Here is a 26,100-nt window from a genome sequence, read left to right as displayed (position 1 = left end):
AGAATGACCTAACCACCTCTCAAAGGCCCCACCTCCAAATACTACCACATTAGGGATTAGGTTTCAACGTATTATTTGCAGGGGGCGGGAGCCAGGACGACACACAGACAAATATTCAGTCTATAGCAGTTGCTATATTATCTAACATATTAAATATTTTACTTATTTATCTTATTATGCCTTCCTGTTTAGAGCACAAGCTCCATAAAGCCAGGACTTATCCTTATTTTGTTCACTGCTGTTCCCAAAGTCTAGACAATACCTGGCACATAATAGGCGCTCAACAATGATTTACTGAATAAAATGATACTTACTAATATAAAATAAGTTCAAAGCAAATACGAGTGATGTTATTTTTCACACAGTACTGAAACTGTTTATTGCTACTTTCTATTAAGACATTTTAGTTTAAGTATGCCAATGCAAATTTACATAACTGTCATAAAACTAGAATATACTCTTTTGCAAAGTATATTTAAATAAAGGTGTTCCCTCAAGTCTTGTAACCTAAATTATAATTACCTTATTTAAAGCATGTCCAACATGAGGGTCACCATTTGCATAAGGAGGTCCATCGTGAAGACAAAACTCTGTCTTCACTTTTCTTTCTCTTTGCCATGAATAAAGTTCCAAAAATCCACATTTCTGTTTAAAAAGAACAATAATGTCTGAACATCATGTAAATACATACTCCTGAATCTTACCATAAATAACAACCAACACTTGCTTATTTCCTATCCCATTCTAATGTATTCAACTCTATAACACAAATGGTGAGGTTTCTAAAATGCACATGTGAGTATTCATCTTTTAATACTTTTGAATAGCTTCTCCGTAGACTTCAGTTTAAAGTCTAAGTGCTTTATAAACGTATACAGGACCCTACAAAGGTTTAGTACCACTAAGTTCTTGGGCAGTTTCTCAGCACTTCCCACCCTCCACTCCATGGTGAAGGACCTGAAGATCCCCCATCTCTCTCTCTCTCTCTCTCTCTCTCTCTCTCTCTCTCTCTCTCTCTCACACACTCACACACACACACACACACACACGTACTCACATCTTATTCCTGCTATCCTTTGGCCTCAACACTTGCTACTCTCTTAATTTGGAATAACACTGATTGTAATCCCACTCTCCTTCCCCCACTTGCTGTGTAACCTTGACCAAGTCATTTTGCCTTTGTAGGCCTATTCCCTCATCTGAAAAAAATGTTAATAATATCCAACTCACCGAGCTGGTGTGAAGATTATATGAGAAAATCTCTGCAACTGTCACAGTTCCAGAAATACAGAAGGTACTGGATAAAACACTTTAAAAAATTAGATGGCCAAAACAGGTTTGTGAGTCTAGAACTCTGAGAGCTGTCATAAGAATATTTAATCTAAGCATATTTACTTAGACAATACATCCAAAATATCAGGGATTTTAAAGACTCTATAATTACACAAACTAACAGTGAATCTCTGCCCTTAGAAAATTCAGTCTAATACAGGAGACAGAGGCACAGTTTAGGAAGCGGACTCTGAGGAAGTAACCACAGCTATCTGACCTTTCAAACAAGCCGTAATTCCAACTAGGGACCTACTGATACCACAAGAGTGAGCTTCAACTTCTCATAATCGAATTTTTATTTATATGTGTACATGTTAATTTACTTTTTTAAAGCCACTGGAAAAGCGTCCAAATTCGACTGGTTCTGTCTAAGCTAAAACTGGGACTTTTATTCCATCCGTGCTGAGCATCGCTGGTTCCCCCTTAGCATTCCGCTCTGGAACCGGCCACCTCTATGGTACTTGCCTAGAGGTTTCTGCACTTCTGTTTTCACCCAATACAACCTGTGGGAAGCGCATGATTTCCACTGACCTGGTCCCAATACCCCCGGCCCAAAAGGGCCTGGAGCCTGCGGCCGGGTCCCGCCCCACCCGGGGTGTGAGTGGCCCAGGCGTGGCTCCGGAAAGGGCCCGTGTCCCCCCTCCCGAGGCCCCCCTCCCGGCCCGCGCCGCCCACAGGCCGGCCCGTACCTGTTGGACCTCCAGCTCCGTGTCGGGCTGCTGGCGGCCCAGCAGCTTCATGGGGAAGCTGGTCTGCGGCAGCAACACCGTGTCCCGATAGCTGCCATTACTCGAATTCTGCAGCTGGTTACTGGCCCCGGTGACTGACCGCACCAAAAGCCTCCTCGTCGCCCCTCGCCAGCCAGGCCGACGAGGAAGGCGGGGCGGCACCCACAAATTCCGGGCCACGGCCAGGGCCGCTGCTCCCGGCCCGCGAGGGCGCAGCCCGCAACGCATGGCGAGCCAGGCCAACCCCAGGCTCCGGAGACGCGCCAGGGCCTAGCTTCCCGCCCGGCTCTGGGGAAGAGGGAGGCCAGAGCACCTGCGCGAGCCTTAGCAGGAGTGCGCAAGCGCGGGGCGGGGAAGGGGCGGGGAGACGCAGGGGGCGGGGCCACATTCGGGTCCCCGCGGCAACCATCCCGGATCGGGGCTGATACCCAGGGGCCGAAGGAGATGGGGTAGGCGCGACCGGCTCATATTTCAATCACAGCGGCCTGCCTTTTTAGAAAGTATATTTTCTTTAATCCAGTATAACCCAGATATTATCACTTCAACAGGTAATTAACAAAAATTACAAGTATGATATTTCACATTCTTTCTCTTCATGCTAAGTCTTCGAAATGTGCTATGTATTTTACACATACAGCACATCTCCATTTGGACTAGCAGCTTGCCAGGTGCTCAACAACTACATGGGGCTAATGGCTACCTTACTGGGAAGCACCGCTTTAGCAAGTACAGCCTACCTCCACATAACATGTTCTTGAATGCAACAGTGCTCTCTGTTTACTCCTAAAACCTGCACTGAGGGTACACTGAGCTATCAGAGCATAAGGCAACTCTTTAGGACACCCGCACACCTCTCTTCCCACCTGTTGGGCTCACAGTCGGTTGTGTTTATCCTTGAACTTATTCATGCCAGTTGTACTCGCTGTGTAATTATACAATTTAATTATAAAAACCAATGGATGGTAAATTTTGTTATACTTATTTGTAACATAATAAAATAAATGGTCTGACTTAACTCAGTTATTATGAAAATCAAATGAGATTGTGTAAGTAAAAGTCTTCTCAAACTAGAACTCCATGTAATGGCAGCCATTTGTTGATACTGCTCTCTGGTGAGTTGTTTTTTTTTTTTAATAGAAATTATTGTTTCTTTCTAATTACAAAACTTTGGGAGTTACAGAAGAGCACACAAGTGAAAATTGTTCACTAACCACCCTCTCCCCGAAACCAATTTTTTTTTTTTAATTTTGGGCCCTGCCACATGCAGGATCTTAATTCCCTGACCAGGGACTGAACCCATGCCCTCCGCATTGGAAGCACAAAATCCTAACCACTGGGCCACCAGGGAATTCCCAAAGCAATTTTTTTTTTTTTAATGAAAACTAAGCTGATGTTCTTAAGAATCTAGTAAAGGCATGTCTCTAAAAAACAAGAACAAACTGCTGTTGAATTAGATGAAGCTAAAACAATTGTAAAGTAGTGGGGAAAACATTGTAAAAATTTTGTAAGTATTCTGCTCTTAGAGTTTTCCTAATTATCTAACCTACAAAACCAGATGGTGCAGTATGGCTCTGCATTATCAGGAAAGATAAAACAAAATTCCAATCTGGGGACAGAAGCTCTAAGAAGGTCTGGACACTCCTACACTGTTGATGGGAATGTAAATTGGTGCAGCCACTGTGGAAAACAATATGGAGGTTTCTCAAAAAATTAAAAACAAAACAACCGTATGATCCAGCAATTCCACTGTTGGGTATGTATCCGAAAAAAACAAAAACACTAACTGGAAAAGGTACATGCACCCCAATGTTCATAGCTGCATTATTTACAAAATTGTCAAGGTATGTAAGCAACGTAACTGTCCATCAACAGATGAATAGATAAAATGTGTTATGTCTATAAACAACGGAATACTTCTCGGCCATAAAAAATAATGAAATTTTGCGTTTGCTGCAACATGAATGGACTTGGAGGCCATTATGCTAAGTGAAATAAGAGAGAGAAAGACAAATACCGTTATGATATCACTTATACGTGGAATCTAAAATATACAATGAACTAGTGAATAAAACAGAAAAGAAGCAGACACAGATATAGACAGCAAACTAGTGCTTACCAGCAGAGAGAGCGGAAAGGGAAGGGGCAATATAGGAGTAGGGGGAAAAGGTTACTATGGGATTATACGAAATCATGTGCAAAATTTTTGAAAATTGTATAGCACTATAGAATTTAATGAATCTTTTACCCAATAAAAAAATGGGGCTTCCCTGGTGGCGCAGTGGTTGAGAATTCACCTGCCAATGCAGGGGACATGGGTTCGAGCCCTGGTCCGGGAAGATCCCATATGCCTCAAAGCAACTAAACCCGTACACCACAACTACTGAGCCTGCGTGCCACAACTACTGAGCCTGCGTGTCACAACTACTGAGCCCACAAGCCACAACTACTGAAGCTCGCATGCCTAGAGCCCATGCTCGGCAATGAGAGAAGCCACCACAATGAGAAGCCCACTCTCCGCAACTAGAGAAAGCCTGTGCACAGCAACGAAGACCCAATGCAGCCAAAAATAGAAATAAATAAATTTATTTTTTTAAGTGAAAATAAAATAAAGCATATGAAACTAGGAAAATAAGAAAAAAAAAGGCTTGGACAGATTGTTGTGGGGCTTTTTGATTGTTTTTCTTTTTTAGCAACGAGAATGCAGTGATGGGTTATTTAATTTTAAAATGTTTAAAAATAAAGCAGTTTTATTAATGTAAAGGATACCTTTAACCAAAAACAAGACTGTTCCCTTTGATAATTTTTCTTACCCTGAATTCTACTCTGATGAAACAGTGGGTTTGGCTTTCTAATTAATCAGAATTTCTGTCTTTAAATGGATGAGTTTAAACAATTTACATTTGTTGTTATAACTGATATGTTTGCTATTAACTCTGTCATCTTATTTTATGTTGTTATATTTTAATCACAGTGCCCTACTTTTCAATACTGAAAAAAAAGATCATTGCCTCTTCGCTCTGCTGTTCTCACCGCAGGTCGGCTCCCACATGGACACAGAAATACAGGCAGACACAAGAAGTGTGCTCCTTAAATATATGGTGAAAGCCAAAATGAATAAACAGGCAATTTTTGGTTTTGCTTGTTTGTTTTTACTTTTGGCAGTGCAATAAAAGTCGTAATTAGGTTGTTTTTTTTTTCTGTGCTTCAAAAAAACAAACAAAAATAATATGGTGCATCCGACCAGGAAGAGAAAAAATGTCCCAGGACTAATCAGTAGCCGAATGAAAGGGTCACAGACCCTTTCAGGAATCTGATAAATGCTTAAAAAAATAAAATAAACGCTAGTAACACACTTCTGCATAAAGTTTTCTTAGGGGGAACAGAGGTAGGGGCGTCGCGGACCACCTGAAGCCAGTCCACCGACTCGTAGGGTTTCGAGGTTAAGTAGCCGCCTGCCGCCACGGGGCGGTATCACTAACCCGACAAATATCTTAAGAGTAAACTGTGCGCACAAAGTGGATTGGAAGACACCTGAAACCAGAATCATTACTTAATACACCTTTCGGTTTGACTTTAGGGGACTGGAGCCTATGGAAAGCATGGAAAGCTTGGAAAGCTTGGAGAAAACGCGGACGAGTGGAACTTTCCGGCGGGTCTAAAATCAGACCGGGCGGTGGCAAAGTAGCTGTCCTGCGCCTGCGCCGAACTTCCCGCATGCTCAGTAGCTGAGGTAGGTTTAGTCTGCATCCACTGATGACCTATCCGCGGAGGGTAAACGCTGTACTGGACGCTGCGGGGGACCTGTTGCTTGGTAACGCTTTTTTGGTTACCCCTGAAGTCTCTTTCGTCTGACTTGGTGCCAGTCTTGTCACTGTAAGTAATTTTCTCTCCTGCGGGGCAGCGCAAGGGCCTTAGGCAGATCTGAGTAGTTTATTGGTCCCCTAACTCCACCCCTCTGCACAGATATGAAGAGATTCAAAGGATTTATGTTAAAAAAAAATTACGCAAATCAGAGTACTTCTCCAGATATTCCGATATCGGACCTAGATTCTTCAGTGTCAGCATTTTGATTGTTTACCTGTACTACTATTTTCGTGCCGCGGGGTCTTTTTATGGCCATATGTTGTTGAAATAACAAGGCAGCCTTAGACGGTGAGTTCTTTAGTGCATCCAAATTTAGAGACTGTCTTACGCCTAAAATTAAATTTCGTTAAAATAGCAGACATTCTTCCTACTGCCTTTTCTGGTTGTAGACTTGTTTTATTTATTTAGATTCCCTGAAAATGTGATTGCTAGTTTAAAAGATGTGTACATTTTACTGTTAATAAGATTTTCAAAAAAGCGGTTTCACCACTTTACATCCTCGCTAATAATGCTCAGGAGGATCTTCCCTCACACTCCAGCCAACACTGGGCAAACTTTCTTATCTATGCCAGTCTTACATATGAACAATCATTTCTCATTGTTTTAGATTGCATTTCTTTCATAATTAGTGAAATTGAGCATTTCACGATTTAATGGCCTTTGCTTTTATTTTTCTAAGTATTGCCTATTGGCGTCACTTCCACATTCTTCTGTTGAATCATTCATCTTTTACATATTGATATATGTAAGCCCCTTATGTAACAAAATTAGCACATTTGTCTAGTATGTGATACAAATTTTTGTTACCATTTTGTCACTCATCTGTTTGCTTTGTTTATGGTATTTTGGCTATATAAACATTTTAATTTTTATGCCTTCAGATTTATCAATATATAATGGATTCTTGGTTTTAGTCATGTTTAAAAGTGCTTTTCCAAATTTATAAAACATTTCACTCATGTTTTATCCCCATACTTTTGTAGTTTCATTCTTTACTTTTAAAATCATGCATTGATCTGGAATACACATTGATATAAAGAAGGCAAAAATATTCCAACACTTTTTTAAAAGATTAGCAGTTGTCCCCACCGTTTTTTGCAGAATTAACTTTCCTCCATGATTTGAATTATCACCTTTAGTGTATTTGGATCTATCTCTGGAATTTATTTGATTGCATTGATTTGTCTCTCAAATTCTGCCCAGGACTAAACTTTTAATTACTATAGTTTTATATCATATTTTGATATATGCTCATTTCTCTTTTTTTCAGAATTTGCTCTGTTATAGTCAAGTTCCAAAAGATAAATTATCTTAGTATTTTGATTGGGAACTCACCATTTATTTAGTTATTTATTTTTCTTTCTTTTTTTTTATGGTTCTGGCAGCTTTATTGAGGTATAATTATCATACAATCAATGTAAATATTTAAAGTGTATAATTTGATATAATTTGTTTATCCACTCACCTGTTGAGGGACATTTGGTTTGTTTTCAGATTTTGTCTGTCACAAATAAATCTGCTATAAACATTCACGAAGAAGTCTTGGGACTTCCCTGGCGGCCCAGTAATCAAGAATCTGCGCCTCCAATGCAGAGGGCACGGGCTCGATCCCTGGCTGGGGAACCAAGATCCCACGTGCCGTGCTGTGTGGCCAAAAAATTAAAAAAAAAAACAAAACCCAAACAAACAAACAAACAAAATTCATGAAGAAGTCTTTGTGAGCACTTACACTTCTTTTTCTCTTGGCAAATAGCTAGGAATGGAATGCTGGGTCAGCCAAACTGTTTCCCAAAGTAATTGCACCCTCTTACATTCCCACCCGCAATGTGTGTTACTCTAACCAGTGTCTTGTGAATGATGAGGTCTCCCACTGGCTAGTGGGTGCATGAACTTCCAAGCCGTGTGAGCTCTGAAGATCACACCTACTGTTCCTTCAGGTAGTTTCCTCACCTGCCTGCACTGATTAACAGGTCTCCAGAGGTCTCTCTGGTACTCTGCCCTGCACACTCCTATCATCTTGGCCTCCGCAGACACCCAGCTCCATCTCCTCAACTTGGATACTACTGCACTCCCCCTGGGTTCCGATTTCATCATTTATTTTAAGAACCTAATCCTCATATGCTCACCACCTTTATATTGAATTCAAGATACCTCTCCCAGGCTATGAGAAGAAATGGATCATTGATTCCTATTGTTTTTGTCCTTCTGAACTAGCCATGTTGACAGCTGTAAAGATTCCTTAAATGATAGGATATTAGGTTGATTGCCTTAAATGTTGTACAACCTTTTTTCATACTCCAAGCCTCAAGCCCAGAACATTATGAAAAAGAACCTGTGCTGTGATTCTGGGTCATATTGGTAATATTATATCCTCAGAGTCAAAATAATGTTGCAGAAGCTATAGGATTTTTTTTTTTTTTGCCATTAACGCTGCCCGAATGTCCCTGCAGGATAGCCAGCAATGAGAATAATCATTGTAATAATGGTTAGCCAGCATTAGTTAGTGCTTACCTTGTGCCAGAGACTGATTTAATAATTACCATGACTCACTATTGCTAGCTCCATTTTACCAATCGAGGCACGGAGAGTTTAAGTGGCTTTCCCAAGGTCACACAACTAATGTGTGCCAGAGCTAGGAATTGAACACAGGAAGTAGGCTTCAGTGCCTGTGCCTTTAATCCCTGTTTTTGATGAGCTTTCAGAGAGACATGCTTACAAAAGTTAGTGTTTTACAAGCCAGAAGGTGTAAAACTGGTAGAGAAGGAAGTACAGTGGATGTAATCTGAACTGCTATAAGGAAGTTAAGGACTTGCAGCTTCATTTTATTGACATATTTGATAAGTATCCTTTCTACATCCTCCTCTTCCACAGCACTTTTGAAAAGATGCATTCAACAAGTTTTTTAAACTGTATTTAAGTTAATGGCTAAAGAGAAAAAGACAGTCAGGGCCGGAGTCCTGCAATCTGTCAACCAGTGACCCTTTTCCAGCTTGAAAGTGAATCATGAATAAAATTATGGGGTAACATTGTTCACCTAGTTATGAGTACACCTAACAGTGGCTCAGGATGGGGGATGAGGGCAGTTGGACCATGATTCAGTCCCAACTAAGGCTCAGCCCACCCCACTGGGAATTTGGAAGCTAGGAAGGCCCAGCAGAATTGGGGTGGCAGCCCAGCTGGAGTGAGGAATGGCCTTTACACCCCCCTGTTGACCAGTTTCAGGTGAAATGACTCTTTCTCAGCAGATAAATTCCTAAAGAAAGGTGGCAGCCAAAGACCATCTGTTGGCAGCCCTCTCAACAGTGGGGAAGTAAGTTGGCAGCCCCAGAGGGAATCTGGGTGATGTATCCCAGCATCAAAGCAGTCAATAAAATTGCAGGATTTGAATCTGTATTTTCAAAAAGGAAAGTACTTGATCCTAAAGACTGTTTTTTTCATAGTTTTTATTGGGCCAGGGGCTGCTTGACACTCATTACTTTTCCAAATGCTTGGTCTTCAGTCCAGTGGTTATCCTGCTTGTTCTCTTTATTTTGCTACTGATAAGGATGGTAGCCAATAACCAGCAGATTAAATTTTATTCAATCTCTAAAGGAATATTCATTGAGTTTCAGAAACTAAATGCAATCACATGCAGTCCCTCCCCTTTTTAATTACTTCCCACATACACACACATCCCTTATGCTCTTCATACCTCTGTCAGCACTTACCAGTTTTATGTTATAGACATTAGCTTACAGTATTTTACCCTCAGCCCACCAAAATATTAGCTCCTTAAGGGCAGATATTATACCTTATTTTTTAGCCCCTGCAGCACGCCCACAGCTTTTGTACATTACACTTGTCATACATAAAACTTATTCACATGTTTGTAGTCCTGGGCCAGTTACCCCCATGCCTCAAAATGTCCCATCTGCAGAGAAAAAGAATACTATAGAATTTATTGGGAGAGCTAATGCTGAAATGGAGTCTTTTTCCAAGTCTCTTTTAGTAGATGTTTATTAGAGAATCTATACAGTTAATTGAAGCAGTCTCAAGTAAACACTCAATACCAATATGTTGAATTGAATTCAAGTAAATGAAACCAGCAGTTGGCTTTGAAAGTAACATAACATTTCTCTCGATTTTCCTTTAGGGCACATCATGGCTTCCAGTCACACTGTGTTGATGCGGTTGGTGGCTTCAGCATATTCTATTGCTCAAAAGGCAGGAACGATAGTCAGGCGTGTTATTGCTGAAGGAGACCTGGGTATCGTGGAGAAGGTACTGAAAGTCTCATCTCATTTTATACCAACTCTGTTTTTGTCCCTTGAGGTTTAGCTAAAAGGATATAATAATCTGGACAGACTTTAATAGTTGAAATACTCAATGGCTCCCTTATGGAGATTGCAAGACCCTTAGTTCAAATGGGCTCCATTTCTGCTCTGCGGAGGACTCTAGACTTCCCATCTCCAAAACCTTTACTTATATGACTGGGCCTTCTAACCGCTGTCTAGCTCCAGAGCACTGGAACCAAGCTTCATATCCTGAAGTAATCTACTTCATGCAAAGCCGTGCAGTCCTTGGTGAACTTGACATGTTTGGTAACATCTGGCATTTAAATAAGTACCCCCTGTATTCAAAGCTTTAAAATGTTTTTTCTGCATGGAAAAGAAACCTAAAGCAAAGGTTTTCTTTCCAGTATGGTAATTAAAAACTTAGGTAAATCAACAGAAAGATAGTTTATAGTGGTAGTTGATTCTTAAAAGAAATCCCACCGTGCATGTGTTCTAGTTTAAAATATAATTTCTTCCACAAGATTTGATGATTATTTCACATTACAAATTTTCTTGTTTTATTTTTGCGGTATGCGGGCCTCTCACTGTTGTGGCCTCTCCCGTTGTGGAGCACAGGCTCCGGACACACAGGCTCAGTGGCCATGGCTCACGGGCCCAGCCTCTCAGCGGCTTGTGGGATCTTCCCGGACCGGGGCATGAACCCGCGTCCCCTGCATCGACAGGCGGATTCTCAACCACTGTGCCACCAGGGAAGCCCTGTCATAATCTTTAAGGAAAATTGTATTGTAATTTTTCCCAAGTGGGAAAATTTTAGGATATGATAAACATTTTAATGATTTGAAATAGAGATGTAGTTAAGATGCTCCTTTATGATTAGTCAAGCATCTATTTAAGGCTATTTGTATAAAAAAATAAGGACCTTATATATAAGTAAAAAACAACTTAGAAATAAGTTCCTGTGAACTAATTATAGGATATTCAACATATCTACTTTTAAAAATTAAGAATAAAAATCACAAGAACTAGTGAAATAAATCTCATTTCCTTTTTTGATAGATTTATGGGCTTAATAGTATAGGAAATAGATATAGGGTATCTTGATTTTGAAATCAAAATTGATTTGAATCAACTTTTAAAAAAATTTGTTATGGTCCCTCATTTTCCATTTTCAAAAAGCATTCAAGCTGTTTATAATATATAGATGATATCTCTCATCCCCCATCCTGAGCCACTGTTAGGTGTACTCATAACTAGGTGAACAATGTTACCCCATAATTTTATTCATGATTCACTTTCAAGCTGGAAAAGGGTCACTGGTTGACAGATCGTAGGACTCTGCTCCTGACTGTCTTTTTCTCTTTAGCCATTAACTTAAATACAGTTTTAAAAATTTGTTGAATGCATCTTTTCAAAAGTGCTGTGGAAGAGGAGGATGTAGAAAGGATACTTATCAAATATGTCAATAAAATGAAGCTGGAAGGGCTAGTTGTTGTATTGGATTACAGAATAAGTATTCAAAATAGTTGCAAACTCTGAGAAAGGTGGGCCAAATTCAACAAGATATTACAATAGGAATAAAGTCCTATATTAATGTTCAAGTAATAAGGGGGGAGTCTGATTCAAATTTGTGTGAAAAAGAGGTTTTAGTTGATCACATACATGCTCAATGACAAGCCAGCTACTTGTAAAACAGTAGTTTTAGTAAAACAGTAGTTTTAGTTTTAGTTTTTAGTTTACTGCTAGTAGTTTAGTTTAGTTTTTAGTTTACTACTACAGTAGTAAAACAGCTACTTTCAGAAGGCTACTAATCTTACTGTTTTTTCTTTTTTATTGTTTTCTCTATTATGAAACATAGGAAGTGGAGAAAAACAGCAAAAAGTACAAAATCATCTATTAGGCCAGCACAGCCAATATTTTGGATCATATCTTTGCATATTTTTCTCTTAGCATTATTTATTTTGCTTGAATTGATTTTCTCTTGTGATTATATTAGATGGACCACTTTGTAGCCGATAGCTAAAGAGTAATAGAAATATAGTGTTCAAGTTAGAAAGAAAGATAATAACCTCACTGTCCTCTCTACTGGTCAGACACTTCTAGTACTTTATATCCACTTGTTGACACCTCATTTTAAAAGAGACAGGGCAAAAACAGATTTGTCACACAAAGTATCTAGAATGGTGAGATCTGGCACTATGTCGGTAGAAAGAGCAGGGAATATCTTATCCTAGAGAAGAGTTGGGAGAGCTTTCCTCATAGAGTTGAATGACTATCAATGTGTCTTTTTTTCTCTGGAGCAGTGGTCTCTAAACTTGATTGATAGGTAAGTAATCTTGAATTTCAACAATTATTTTAAGTAGTTTCATTCCACAGATATTTACAGAGCACCTACTGTGTGCCAGGCACAATTCTTTAGAAAATAAAACAAAGATCTCTGCCTTTGTGGCACTACATTCTAGCAAAATTGTTCTTTACATTGAGATAACCAGCAAACTTCACTGTGGCAGAAAAGAGTTTGATTTTCGTAGTCATTCCTTATTTCACTATGAAGTATTGCAAAAGATCTGCTATTTAAGATAAAATAATGTGTAAATCCACGTAAACAGGCATGTATAGATTGCAACATGTCCTAATTCTCTGAAAGCAAGCTAACCAAGGAAGTGGTCACTGTCTTTCACAAGTGTGACTATATGAGTTATGGATTGAGTTGAGTGCCATAGGTGAGATATGTAGTAAATACTACTGCCATTCACTTTTTTTTTTAATAGTTTAGAAATAAAAATTTTGAAATAAGAAATGACGAATCATTCTGAGGACCTCTTGAATTATTAAAATTAGGATTGAGTGGAGTTTATAGAAAGATCCATATAAGAAATACCTTTTAAATAACTAAAGAGTTATTTATTAACTGCCTTGAAAATTGTGAATTTCCTGTCTGTCAACCTGCTTAAGCAAAAGATTAATGTAGAGATCTTATAAAAGGAATTTGTGAACTGGGGGAGAAAATATTCTAAGTAATTTAAAAGCTCCTTTACAAACTTTAGCCACTATAAATCCCATGAGAAAAACCCAGCCAAGAAACTGTCTCATATGATGTTAAGCTTGATCAATCTTAAAACAGACAGTGTAATTTAAATGGATATAGATAATCACGCATGAGGCATCAAAGATGCATCAAAGATTTCATACTTAGTTCTGCTAAAATGTGCGTTCTTTGTTGCAGACCTGTGCAACAGACCTGCAGACCAAGGCGGACCGATTAGTTCAAATGAGCATATGCTCTTCTTTGGCACGGAAATTCCCCAAACTAACAATTATAGGGGAAGAGGTAAGACTATCATATATTTTTTTAAATCCCTGTTTACTGTATGGATTTGTAATTGCCCCTTTAGTGATTTATACACTACTTTTATGATTTCAAGCATTATATTTTTGTGTTTTAACACAAAAATAACTATCATGTTTCTTGGACTTTCAGAAAATATCTGCTTTTAATATTTTGGTTTATTTCTAGGCCACATATGTCAGTTCCATAGATGATACGGTTACTGTTGTGACATTCAACATACAAAGTATAAGATGGGTAGAGTTCTAGAACTTTGGAATAAAATGGGTTTCAGTGTTCCTTTTTTTTTTTTTTTAAATTAAGGCTTATTTGCATACTTATTCAAAGACTAACACTGTGAAGGTGAAGGAATTGACATCTCATGTATTTGAGAGTTAGTTAGACATAGCTGATAGCAGAGTCACTTGTGTAAATAGGTGTATAATACTTAAAAATTCTTTTCTTTTTAATCCTTGTTCAGGATAATGAAGTTGGGATCCTTTGTAATCAACTTTGATGAGCCATATGTGGTTGTTTTTGCAATTCTATTCAGTGTGCTTTAAAAGCTCTACATAGAAATGGTAAACAGGAAGGACTAGTGAAACCTGTGATACTGCATTTCTTCTTGTTGCTGAGGCAGACGGTATTCTGTAAACAGGAAACAGCTTCGGTCATCATCAGTGTTCTCTGCTTTAGGATCTGCCTCCTGAAGACGTGGATCAAGAGTTGATTGAAGATGGTCAGTGGGAGGAGATACTGAAGCAGCCATGCCCATCACAGTACAGCGCTATCAAAGAGGAAGACGTATGATCCATGTTATTACTTAACTTCCTATTAATCTTCAGTTTTTGTCGTAGTAAAGGAAATAAAATTTGCCATCATGATGAAAACTTGGTAGTTATAAAACATGGGAAACCAGGAACTTGAAATCTTTCAGAGCCAACATATAAGTGCCTGGCAACCATATGGGATGTCTGACCTATTAACTTCGAGTTCATTTTCTCATCCTATTGATTTCCTCTTCACTCTAAAACTGTTATTAAAAACACTTTTGGGGGAACTCCCTGGCAGTCCAGTGGTTAGGACTGGGTGCTTTCACTGCTGGGACCTAGGTTCAGTCCCTGGTCAGGGAACTAAGATCCCGCAAGCCGCATGGCATGGCCAAAAAACAAAATACTTTTAGGGAGAAAATCTAATTTGTTATTTAGTAAATTTGGTAGGAAAACATTTCATTGGTAGTTGGAGCTGGAAGGAGATGAAATGGATTGCTACCTTATATTTTTGGAAGGCCATAAAAATTACCCCCCTTGCTTTTTATTGTTGCTTAAATTAAATCTATGACTTCAGATAACTATCAAACTTCTTTAATTTTTGAGTTTTAGTTTATGTAACACTCATTCGTTGAGCACTTACTATGAGTAAGGCATTTTGTTCTGTGATATGCAGTATAGAAAAAAAAGATGTGGTGTCTCCCGTCAGAAATATGCCCTCACAAATTTACATCAAGCATCTAGTGGTTAATGGCTGCGTATCCTGAATCATATTAAAAGTCCTAAGAAGAGGGGACTTCTTTTTTTATGCTACTGCCAGTTTTATAAACCATTCATTTTTCTTGGCCGCATATACATGTGTCCTTACGATAATCAGACTGTCATTATTTATCTTAAATCAACATTTATATATAAAAATGAGTAGCATCCACACAAAACATTTTTGGTGCCACTTTAAAGTTTTCCTTATATCACCATCTAGAGCCCAGGATGTTCATGGCCACATGTTTAGTGTTCAGGTAACAATAAACTTTTACCAGTTAACCATTTTATATCAAAAAATTTTTTTAGAGAGGCCAAAAAAAAAAAAAAAATTTTTTTATTGAAGTATAGTTGATTTACAATGTTGTGTTAATATTTTACTTAATATTTACTTTTTTACTATTATTTTTAATTTTTAAATTATTTTTATTTTTTAAAATTATTTTTAATTATTATTTTTAAATTATTTTTATTTTAAATTATTTTAAATTATTTTTATTCTAATTATTTTTTTAATTTTAATTATTATTTTAATTATTATTTAAATTATTATTTAAATTGTTTTTTAATTATTACAAAACTGATGACATCGGCTTAAGCCACCCATAATATAATTTCAAAAATTAAAAAAAAAGGTAGTTTTAGTTTATCCATTTAAATCAATTTTTTAAATTTTATATGCTCAATTTGGACATTTCCTCTTTTTTAGCTTGTGGTCTGGGTTGATCCTCTGGATGGTACCAAGGAATATACTGAAGGTTGGTATCTCTTTTATATTTGTATTTGACAGCAGTAGGACTAATATATGATGTTTAGCTGTAAACATTTAATCTCCTTCAAATACCACCACCCCCATACTCCACCAGTCCCACAATCCTAATGTCCCCTAGATGAAAATAACTAACGTTAAACCAATGTAACCGAAGGGACTATACTGAACCCCCAGCTTTACTGGGTAGAAAAATGATGAAAAGTGTCACTGTATCGCCTTGCTCTGCCACCATCCCATGCCCATCCCTCGCTCGCTTCCTCTGCGAACTGCTGTCTCACTTCACAGCCTCACCTCTAAAGATGGGTTTTGAAACACAGTGCAATATTTCTCCTTCCTGAAATTATCTAAGATGAGCAAAATTAGAAGGCAGCAAATTAAAATAAAGTTGGCAACGTTAAAGTGAGAAGTGCCAGGCTCAGAGCCAGAGTGGTAGGTTTTAGGAGTGTAGCATAAGCTTAGATTCTTATTTTTGAGAGGAAGATCAACGTAGGTTTTCTTATATTGGTTCTCAGCTGAAAAAAGAAAACTGTCTCGTAATTCCTAGAAAAAACTCTCTCTGTCCTTGGATGAGACATATCTACGATGAGTGAATCCTGTAGTGCGTGTGAAAATATCTCGTAATCCATTGAGAAATAGGGGCGCTCTAGGCAGCTTCAGTGAGTGTAAGAACAGCTAAACAGCTCGTTCAGCTCTCAACCCCGACCTCCAGAGGTTTTGATTCACTACCTCTGCAAAGGAGCCTGAGAATCTGTACTGAAAAAATTGAGCCAGTTAATTCTAATGCTGCTTGTTAGTCCATGGGCCCCACTGTGAGAAATCTTAATTTAGAGGCTTGAAATGCAAACCTAGAGAGTAATCCTGCAATCGAGAGTGATCTAGCAGGCAGAGGTGAGTCGGATGGTGGTAGAGGGGGGCACAGAGGAATCTAATGATGATGGCTGCAGAGTTATGGCTGATTTACTTGATTGGTTTACAGATTATTACTAATGAGACCATGAGACCATGTGTATCAATTCAATTAAGTGGCTGTAGCCCCTACTTCTGTCCCTGGCCAGCTCTCATAATTTGTGTATTTTGCCAGAGTAGGTTTAATCATGGATGAATCATTGCAAATTCCTTACCTTTATTGCAAAAATAACTTGGAGCCGTTGATGTGCTGACGATGGGTCATAGCCTGAGAAGGGTATGTAATTGATACAAATTTCTTCTTTTTAGGTCTTCTTGACAATGTAACAGTTCTTATTGGAATTGCTTATGAAGGAAAAGCCATAGCAGGAGTTATTAACCAGCCATATTACAACTACCAGGTATGACTATAAATGATACCAAAATATTTTATTAGATAAATAATTATGGTATTATATGATTCTTAATGTTATCTGATCCAATGATTTCTAGCTTGGTTGCACATGCAATCATCTGGGGGGGCTTTTCAAAGTAAGGATTCCCAGGTTATACCCCAGATGTACTGAATCAGGTCCTCTGGGGGGTGTTGATGCCAGGAATGTGTGTGTATGTATGTGACTGTACACAGACACACTGTATGATTTGCACATATTTGTTATGTATGCCTTATGATTCAAATCATAAGCAAAAGTTTGGGAATTACTGATATGGCTCTTGGTTAGCTTGGTCATTGAGACACCTGATTTACAGGTGGTGCTTGAAGCACGTTGAAGAAATGAGCCATTTCAACCAAGAAAAGAGGCTAGCCATGTTGTTTTGCAGGTAATACTACATAGTGCCTAAATTATAGTCAGCATTAACTAAACATGTTCTTGTACTCTTTTCTCTCATTTTGTCTCTCTAATCTGCTTTGACCTTCTACTATACTCCCAAGAAATTGTCTTCCTTAGAAGAGGCTAATGTAATTCCAAATCAGGAATATACTGTTAGATCACATTAAATGTTAAAGGAAATTGTTGCAATAAAATACTTAAGGTATTTACGTTAGTGTGACCTTGATAGAACTTTGGAGAAACAAAGTAACCAGAGTGGGGACTATTACTTCTGAATCTCCAATTTGAGCTAAGAGCAGGATTAATCTCTAGTTCTAAGATAAGTTTGTTGTTTTTAATATCATTTATGTGATTATAACTTTTTATTTATAATTGTGTGCATCTTACGATTATTCAGCAAAACTATTTATGCATTCATTACTGGGAAAGTCTCACATTGAACTGCTTAAGAGTCCATTAATTCTTTTTTTTTTAAATTAATTAATTTATTTGTTTATTTTTGGCTGTGTTGGGTCTTTGTTGCTGTTCACGGGCTCTCTCTAGTTGCGGCGAGCGGGGGCTACTCTTCATTGCTGTACACGGGCTTCTCATTGTCGTGGCTTCTCTTGTTGCAGAGCATGGGCTCTAGGCTCATGGACTTCAGTAGTTGTGGCACGCGGGTTCAGTAGTTGTGGCTTGCAGGCTCAGTAGTTGTGGTGCACGGGATTAGTTGCTCCACGGCATGTGGGATCTTCCCCGGCCAGGGATCAAACCTGTGTCTCCTGCATTGGCAGGCAGATTCTTAACCACTGTGCCACCAGGGAAGCCCCATTAATTCTTTTAATATGACTAATGTTTATATAGTATTATATGCAGACACAAGTTTGCAGTTATCATGTAAACTTTAAAGCAAGCTAATACTGTTACTTGAAATAGGGGCATTTAATTCATAGATAATATTGCAGTGCATGGCACCTTCTATCAAAAAAGGATCTAAGCGCTTAGGAATTGTTAAAAATTTCCGTCACTTATTTCTAAGATTAGAAAAATTGTATTCATTTTCCACAGAACAATGAAAATCAAAAGTTAAGGGAACCCAGGAATGAAGCAAAGGTGAGAAAAATAGCTAGGCTTTTGGCTGCACTGGTAGGCAGAAAAGAGGTAGGCAACTTGTGGTACCCCGGTAGTCACTGTCTGTCCCACGTACCAGCTCATTTTCTCCTGCTCTGCTTCTCTCCTTTGTTACCTGTCCCTTCACCACATTCCCTTCTGTACACTTTCTTTCCCTCCTCTCTTCCTTCTCCCTTGCTTATGCCTTAAAATTTGTTGCAACAAGGAGAAAAGTTGCTTAGCTTTGTTGGTAGTTTTCAAGGCTGAATGTCCAATTTAAAGTCATTATCATCATAGCTAACATTTATCAAGAGCTTACTGTGTACTGACGGACTCGAGGGATTCACATGCATTATCTCATTCTGATACTCACCAAAGTCCTTTAAGAAAGCCTTTATCCCTGTTTTAAAGAAGAGGAAACTGAGACAAGTAACTTACCCTAGTTGGTCAATGGCAGGTCTGGTATCTGAACTGCAGTCCAAGCTCTTAGCCGCTGCTCTACATTGCTCTCTTGAGCCAGATAGAAGACTTTTTACACTTCAGACTTTATTACTGCTTCTAACAGATCCTGAAGCTGGGAAGCACTCAAAGGAAAGAGCATGGAATAGTGCAAAGAAACCCAGTCTGTCTGTATATCGGAGGTAGCTCCTTAGCCATTAGGAATCTTACTGAACTCATCAGTAAGGTGGAAATGTTAGCCTTTTTTACCCCCAGACAGTTGGTGTGGGAACTCTGAAGGAGAGAGTCAGCAAGAGAGGCTGAGAGATCAGGAGCACAGAGGAAGGCTAGCTGGCTGCCTCGTGGGATTGCATTTACCTCATCAGGGGGCCAGATTCCACGGTCCCATTCTCTTTGCTGACATATTCATTCACAGAGGTCATTCTCCTTTCTTTTTCAGAATAACTGGAGAGCTGAATTAGTAAATAGGTGTCTTGAGTACATGAAATTAGTCTCAGCAATTGAGCTGACGCATAACGAGCACACAGAGCCTCTCTATACTTTTCCCATTCCAGCCTCTCCTATAGTGTAAACTCAAGAGGGAAGAGGGGAAGCACTTGAACATACACTGAGCCCCCAGTGCTTGTTTTTTGGTTCCTCTGTTGCCCCATTTGCTGGGAGTGCTGTCCGCACAAAGCCTTCAGCTCTCAGCCTCTTTGGGGATCGCCTCGCCTGTGAAGAACCGCCTTGCCAGTGACACGCCCATTCCCAAGGCAGTCCATTTCTAGTGACTGATGATTGGAGGGGTGCAAAGGCCTGGCATTTCGTCCCAGTTTGGGATGTGTTCTCCCCAGTTTGGTACAACTCTGAAGAGCCATTCTGGCTCCAGAGCTCCCCATGGGGTTGGCTGAAGCTGTGGTCGTGTCTGCATCACAGCTCGGTTTCTCCCTCTGCCCACTCCCCTCCCTTCCACAGGTGTTGATCTCCGCTTCCCAGGGAATCCAGCCCTGCAGCCCAAGCATATTTCACTATAACAGCACCCAGAGTACTGCTGTAGGGTAAATAAGATGATGTGCGTGAAAGCATTTTGAGAAGTAAACCGAGGTAGTCTACTAGTTTAGTGACGACAAACATTGGCTTTTTAAAAAAAATTTATTTATTTATTTTTGGCCATGTCCTGTGGCATATGGGATCTCAGTTCCCCAACCAGGGATCGAACCCACGCCCCCTGCAGTAAAAGTGCAGAGCCTCAACCACTGGACCACCAGGGAGGTCCCGAAAAATACTGGCTTTGAACACAGATGAGCCTGAGTTTGATTATGATCTTCTTAGAGTCCTTGGTCAGGTTACGGAATGATTCCAAAACTCATTTTTCTCATCTGTAAAATAAGGATGATAATACTATTTCATGGGATTGTTCTGGGGATTAAATGAGATAATATATGTAAAGCACTTAGTATGGTGCGTGGTACATGTTTAGTATTAAGTAAAAATATATGTCTGTATGTCTACTCTATTGATAGAGTGGTATCTTGACGACTTTGTGTTAATCTTTTATGCATCAGGTTTACTTTCCATGAAATACCGGTTATGTTTTTCTATATGAAGTGTATAGTTATAACAGTGTGGCTGAAAGGTCTTTGAGTGCTGCAAAGGAAAATACAGATTCTGGGATTGCACTGTCATTGTCATTTTACCACCCCAATTGTCAGTAAAATCTTTTAACCCTGACCCCATTATACATGGCCACTCTTCAGTATTGGCATATTCACTCGCTTTGTCTCTATAGCAGCATTATTATATTATCACCATTACCTATTCCCATAGTAATGTGATCCTTATTGTTCCTTGGACAATGAAAAGTAATCAATACACGGTGTTTCATTTCCTGGGGACTTTACGTACCTTTTGCAAACAGCTATTTTCAAATACAGTAATGAGATTGTTGGATAATTCTGAAAGGAACAGGAATCAGTATGTGATGTTGCCTTTCCTGAAGACTCCAGGGAATAACCAGAAATTCCTTTCCGTACCTTTGGAACCCAATTATTATTATGTTTCTTGGCCGTGCTGTGTGGCTTGTGGGATCTCAGTTCCACGACCAGGGATAGAACCCAGGCCACGGCAGTGAAAGCCCAGAATCCTAACCACTAAGCCACCCGGGAACTCCATGAAACCCAATTATTAACCAAAACAACAATGAGAACGATCAGTTGATGTTCTCAGGAAAATTTCTTTGTCGATGATACTGCTTTTGTACTTTATAACATTATCATGTTTTTATTTTTAAAAAATCATGTTGCTAATATAACTAAATGTTCTATTTATGGCGAACGTTTCTCTCCAAATGATGACAAGCTTTGCCATTGTTTCACCCATTTACGTAGGCAGGACCAGATGCTGTGTTGGGGAGAACAATCTGGGGAGTTTTAGGTTTAGGTGCCTTCGGGTTTCAGCTGAAAGAAGTGCCTGCCGGGAAACACATTATCACAACTACCCGGTCCCATAACAGCCAGTTGGTTACGGACTGCGTTGCAGCTATGAACCCTGATGATGTGCTGCGGGTGGGAGGAGCAGGAAATAAGGTACCAAAATCCATCCATCATCTACCCTGAAATGCAATTGAATTATTAAAAGAAATACTGCGCTGTTAGAAAATGTGAAATAAGAGTTTGGGAGAAGAGATTAAAGATTGTAATTTGCCATTAAAGACACATTTCAGCAACATTTGAATTTTTTTTTTTTTTTTGGCCGTACCACGCGGCATGAGGGATCTTAGTTCCCCAACCAGGGATCAAACCTGTGCCCCCTGCAGTGGAAGCGTGGAGTCCTAACCACTGGACCACCAGGGAATTCCCTGAATTTTTTAAAAATGTTGTGGTTCAAGTCTTTTTTATCTAAGAGAATTCAGTGATAAGCCATTTGGATAAGACCCCGGGCCTCTTGCCAGTCCTCATCTTCTCAAGGATCTTCTTGGATTACTTCCCAGACCTTTCTTCTACAGACTCCAGGATGGGCCTGCCTGCCCCTTTCTGGATACTTACCCCATTCATTCACCTAGGCTCCCATCCTCCTGAGAACATTGTGAATTGGAACACAATTTGATCTCCATCCCTGATCTCTTCTCATCTGATTGCCCCTTGGTTGTCATGATGACATCCATCAGGTATCTCAAATTCGGCATCCCCAGTTGGAACGCATCCTCTTTCTACCTGCCCCCAGATGTGTTCCTCTCCCTACTTCCTATCTGCCTAATGGCACCGCCATTTTTCTAACTGCTCTAGCCAGACATCTGAAAGCCATCCTAGCCTCCTTCCTGCCTCACATCCTATCAATCTGATCCTACCTATAGACCTTAATTCTTCCCTAATGTCTCATCCATCTCAACCGCCAGTGCCTTAGGTGAAACCTGTCATCATCCAGCCTTTACAGCAGCTTCCAAAGTGATCTCCCTCTAAAAGCATTTACTTATAAGAGGATGAAAAATGGAAGTTTAAAAATAGCAGTATTTTGAAAAAAATGTAAAACATTTCAAAGTAAAAATATATTCCTGATAGTCACTGAAATATGATTTCTCTTTGCCCCTACTTTTGTAACTAAAAAATGCCATTACCTCTTTTATTCCCAAGGAGGTACCATTCCCCGTAGGAGCAAAGTCCCCACCCTACACAGCTCCCACCTTTTCTCCTTGCAAAGACCTTGTTGGGCAGTTCTTAACTTTTCTGCATCAAGGACCTCTTTGAGAATCGGACGAAAGCCACAGTCCCTCTTCCCTCAAAAAATATACCTGGCATAGTTCTTGGCACATAATAAGACTTGACACAGATTTCTTAAAAGAAAGAGAAAGCTTTTACTCAGAAGTCTGCAGCAAGGGTTAATGGTTTGAACGTGTCATTGAATACAGTAATCCTAAAAAGAATAGCTGGTTACCTTGTGTTCACTGAGCCTCTCCTTATTCTCCCAGGCTGGCCTCTTCATCTCAATATTTGAAGTCTGAATTTTATGGCACTAATTACTTTGCAGTATAACCAAAAAATAAGACAAGCAACTAATGAAAGGCTGACAGCAAGTTACTGCTGAGAGTCATGCGGTTTCTGTCGGTGACCTCAGATTTTTTTTTGTTGTTTACACCACGCGGCATGCGGGATCTTAGTTCCCTGACCAGTGATCAGACCCGCGTCCCCTGCGGTAGAAGCATGGAGTCTTAACCACTGGACCACCAGGGAAGTCCCTCAGTGACCTCAGTTTTGTATGAATATTACAGGGCATTAGTAAGATGACTGTTTGATTTGATTTGATTTTTATTTATTTATTTATTTTTTGGCACACTGTGCAGCTTGCGGGATCTCGGTTCCCCAACCAGGGATCAAACCCGCACCCCCTACAGTGGAAGCACGGAGTCTTAACCACTGGACCGCCAGGGAAGTCCAAGATGACTCTTTTAAAATTCATACTTCGGTAGCAGAAATAGCAACAGATATGATACCGAAACAAAGACTTATTAAACTGCTTGTTAGACTAGTCAGCATCACATATCTGTTAGGACTTATTACAACCTATACATTATTGTACTGGTTGATATTTCTGTATCCTTTATATAATAATGGTCAAATTTTTACAAGATTAAAAAGCTTTATTTTTTCTACAACAAATATATATTGCTTTTACTGTAAGAAGAAAAGACAGCATAAAAAAGAAAACCTTATTTTAACTAACTTAGAATATAGAGACCATTCAGATATCCTCCTTGTAGCTCATTTGACTTCTTTTTTTCCCATCAGATACTACATTATTATGCATGTATTCTATATGTTTCTTCATAATACTCATTTACACCTGCTAAAGGCTTTAACCCAATTCTGACAGCGGAATTGAAATATACTGATAGAAACAAGCAGTTTCTCTTTATTTGTACCTCAGTTATTTCATGGTTGAGGGATAATTATTCTCTTAACCTTACAGATTATCCAGCTAATTGAAGGCAAAGCCTCTGCTTATGTATTTGCAAGTCCTGGATGTAAGAAGTGGGATACCTGTGCTCCAGAAGTCATTTTACATGCTGTGGGAGGTTAGTCCATTTTATTTGGGGGAATTACAGTTTTTATACAGTTTTTGTATTATGCTAGGACATGATATTTCAGTAATGTTACTTTACCTAGACTCTTAGGATATAAAAGATAGAAGGAAAGTTAGGGGTTATCCAATCTAAGCTTCGCATTTCATAGGTGAGAAAGTAGATTTTCAGTGAATTCATTTTCCTTTAGTTACAGTTTCTCTTTTGGACCTCGATCTGCACACAGTTCATTTAATTAAACCCTTATTAATTTATGGCTTTAATGCTTTTAGGGTTTATTTTTCTTGAAAAGTAAAATATTCATCATCGTCCTCATTAGTTGCTTTTGAGCCAGTATTGTATTGGTAAATGTCTCAGTGCTAGTGCTTAAAGATCATGGAGTTGGAATGTTTTTAATCTGCCTGCAAAAATACTACAGATATATACATAGCAAGATGATTTTTCTAATTCAGATAGACATCAGATCACATCTACTCTTAAACACTTGATTTTTATTTTATCATTTCTCCTGGTACATTATTGTGTCGATATATCAGCATATTACATGACAAGGAAGTTAAATTCATCGCGATCCATTCTCATTAGAATATTAAATGAGACTGTAACACAGTTATGTTTTATGAACATACTTCACTTAAACTCTTACCAAATAAAGTGTTACTAATAAATGGTAGAATGAAGGAAACACTTTTGAAACCGGGAATCGTGGGTGATGGAGTATAACCAATAGGAAATGTAATCACTCCAGGAAAAGAGAAATTAATTGATACTGAGAAGTATAAATTGAAAATACCAAGTGAAATTATTTTAATCAGGCAGAAAAAATTATGATTTAGCCTTTAGTTAGTCAAGTTTCTCTGTAGTCTTAAATTGCAAGTGAATTAATACTTAACCTTTGTGGTCATGCATTATCTTCCTTATTTTATCCAGAATTCAATGGATATTATTATATAGGGAAGCAAGAAGCTGTTAGAAATAACTAGAAACCTAATGATCCGATCAGCCATTGACATTGTATTGATGTTTTTTCCATAGGCAAGTTAACCGATATCCATGGAAATGCCCTTCAGTATAACAAGGAAGTGAAGCACATGAACTCAGCTGGCGTCCTGGCCACACTGAGGAATTATGACTACTATGCAAGTCGAGTTCCCGAATCTGTTAAAAATGTACTTGTTCCTTGAAGGGAAATCCCGTCGACTCACCAGGAGAAGGACTTGCTCCTCAAAAACTAATTGGATGGAATTTGAGCTCTACCTTTACTTCATTCATTGTTGATCACCGATTTACATTTGGTTACTTAGGAGTAGAAAACTGAATTTTTAAACGTCTTGATTAATGAATCAACCAGACCAATTTTGACATCTGGAAAACTTGTAAAGTCAGTATATTTCACATTTCATTTTTCCTCCTTTTATTTGGAGCAGTGAAAGTAAAGCTTAGTTCCAACTGGCCGTCCTGGTGCACTGTTGAATCAGCATTCCTGTTTTGTAAACCAGATTTCTTTAGGGCACAGAACCACAAGTTATTACCTAAATCTCATTCTTGTCTTTCACAGTAATGTAAAACATTTTCCTACTCCCATTCTGAATACATTAAAATATCATTCTATATGTTGATGAAACAGATTTTGGAGAAATATTTCTTTATAATAAATTATTTAATTCTAGCTCTCTCTGTTATTCACCAGCTTTTTTTGTTTTTAAGTAGTTGGAAACTATGTATTCTCTGCTGTGGGCATTACTTTATCCTTATGGCATCATTATGCAGTTTAACTGTGGAAAGTTAGGTAATTGCTCCTATTCCTTCCAAAGGAAGATTATAATGTATGCTATCAAAATTATTCTGACATTCTGCCTAGGTTTTTATTGTTTAGGTCTCTGTCCTGTGCTTTTAAATAAATTTCTCTCATTGTATTAAGCAAGTGGTTTAA

General features: G+C 38.8%; 2 protein-coding genes across 2 annotated transcripts in view; one reads left to right on the top strand and one right to left on the bottom strand.

Moving 5' to 3' along the window:
* IARS2 (isoleucyl-tRNA synthetase 2, mitochondrial) overlaps positions 1-2,409 on the bottom strand; it is a 68,383-nt gene extending 65,974 nt beyond the window's left edge. Inside the window, exons 1-2 of the mRNA XM_029231056.1 lie at positions 2,022-2,409; positions 523-645 (exon numbers count right to left, since the gene is read on the bottom strand). Of these exons, the coding sequence (XP_029086889.1) occupies positions 523-645; positions 2,022-2,288 (390 nt within the window). The 5' untranslated portion in view covers positions 2,289-2,409. The remainder of the gene's footprint in view (positions 1-522; positions 646-2,021) is intronic.
* Positions 2,410-5,800: 3,391 nt separating this feature from the next.
* On the top strand, positions 5,801-25,795 carry BPNT1 (3'(2'), 5'-bisphosphate nucleotidase 1). Its single transcript, XM_029228429.1, has 9 exons — positions 5,801-5,933; positions 10,057-10,184; positions 13,422-13,526; positions 14,220-14,327; positions 15,765-15,813; positions 17,043-17,134; positions 21,481-21,678; positions 24,056-24,161; positions 25,203-25,795. Exons 2-9 carry the CDS (start codon positions 10,065-10,067, stop codon positions 25,349-25,351), a joined length of 927 nt encoding a protein of 308 aa, XP_029084262.1. The 5' UTR covers positions 5,801-5,933; positions 10,057-10,064; the 3' UTR covers positions 25,352-25,795.
* The last annotated feature ends 305 nt before the right edge of the window (positions 25,796-26,100 follow it).

This window comes from Monodon monoceros, unplaced genomic scaffold (assembly GCF_005190385.1).
Source record: "Monodon monoceros isolate NGI ecotype Baffin Bay Population unplaced genomic scaffold, NGI_Narwhal_1 Super_Scaffold_18, whole genome shotgun sequence".
NCBI classification, from domain to species: Eukaryota; Metazoa; Chordata; class Mammalia; order Artiodactyla; family Monodontidae; genus Monodon; species Monodon monoceros.
The sequence above is the reverse complement of the archived record's forward strand: the minus strand, read 5'-3'. Positions and strand labels throughout refer to the sequence as shown.

What these genes read in the sequence shown, in the direction of transcription:
- BPNT1 (XM_029228429.1), top strand. Translation starts at nt 10,065, where the DNA reads ATGGCTTCCAGTCACACTGTGTTGATGCGGTTGGTGGCTTCAGCATAT. An exon ending in ACCTGGGTATCGTGGAGAAG is followed by an intron (nt 10,185 to 13,421) that starts GTACTGAAAGTC and finishes TCTTTGTTGCAG; the next exon opens with ACCTGTGCAACAGACCTGCA. An exon ending in TGGGAGGAGCAGGAAATAAG is followed by an intron (nt 21,679 to 24,055) that starts GTACCAAAATCC and finishes TTAACCTTACAG; the next exon opens with ATTATCCAGCTAATTGAAGG.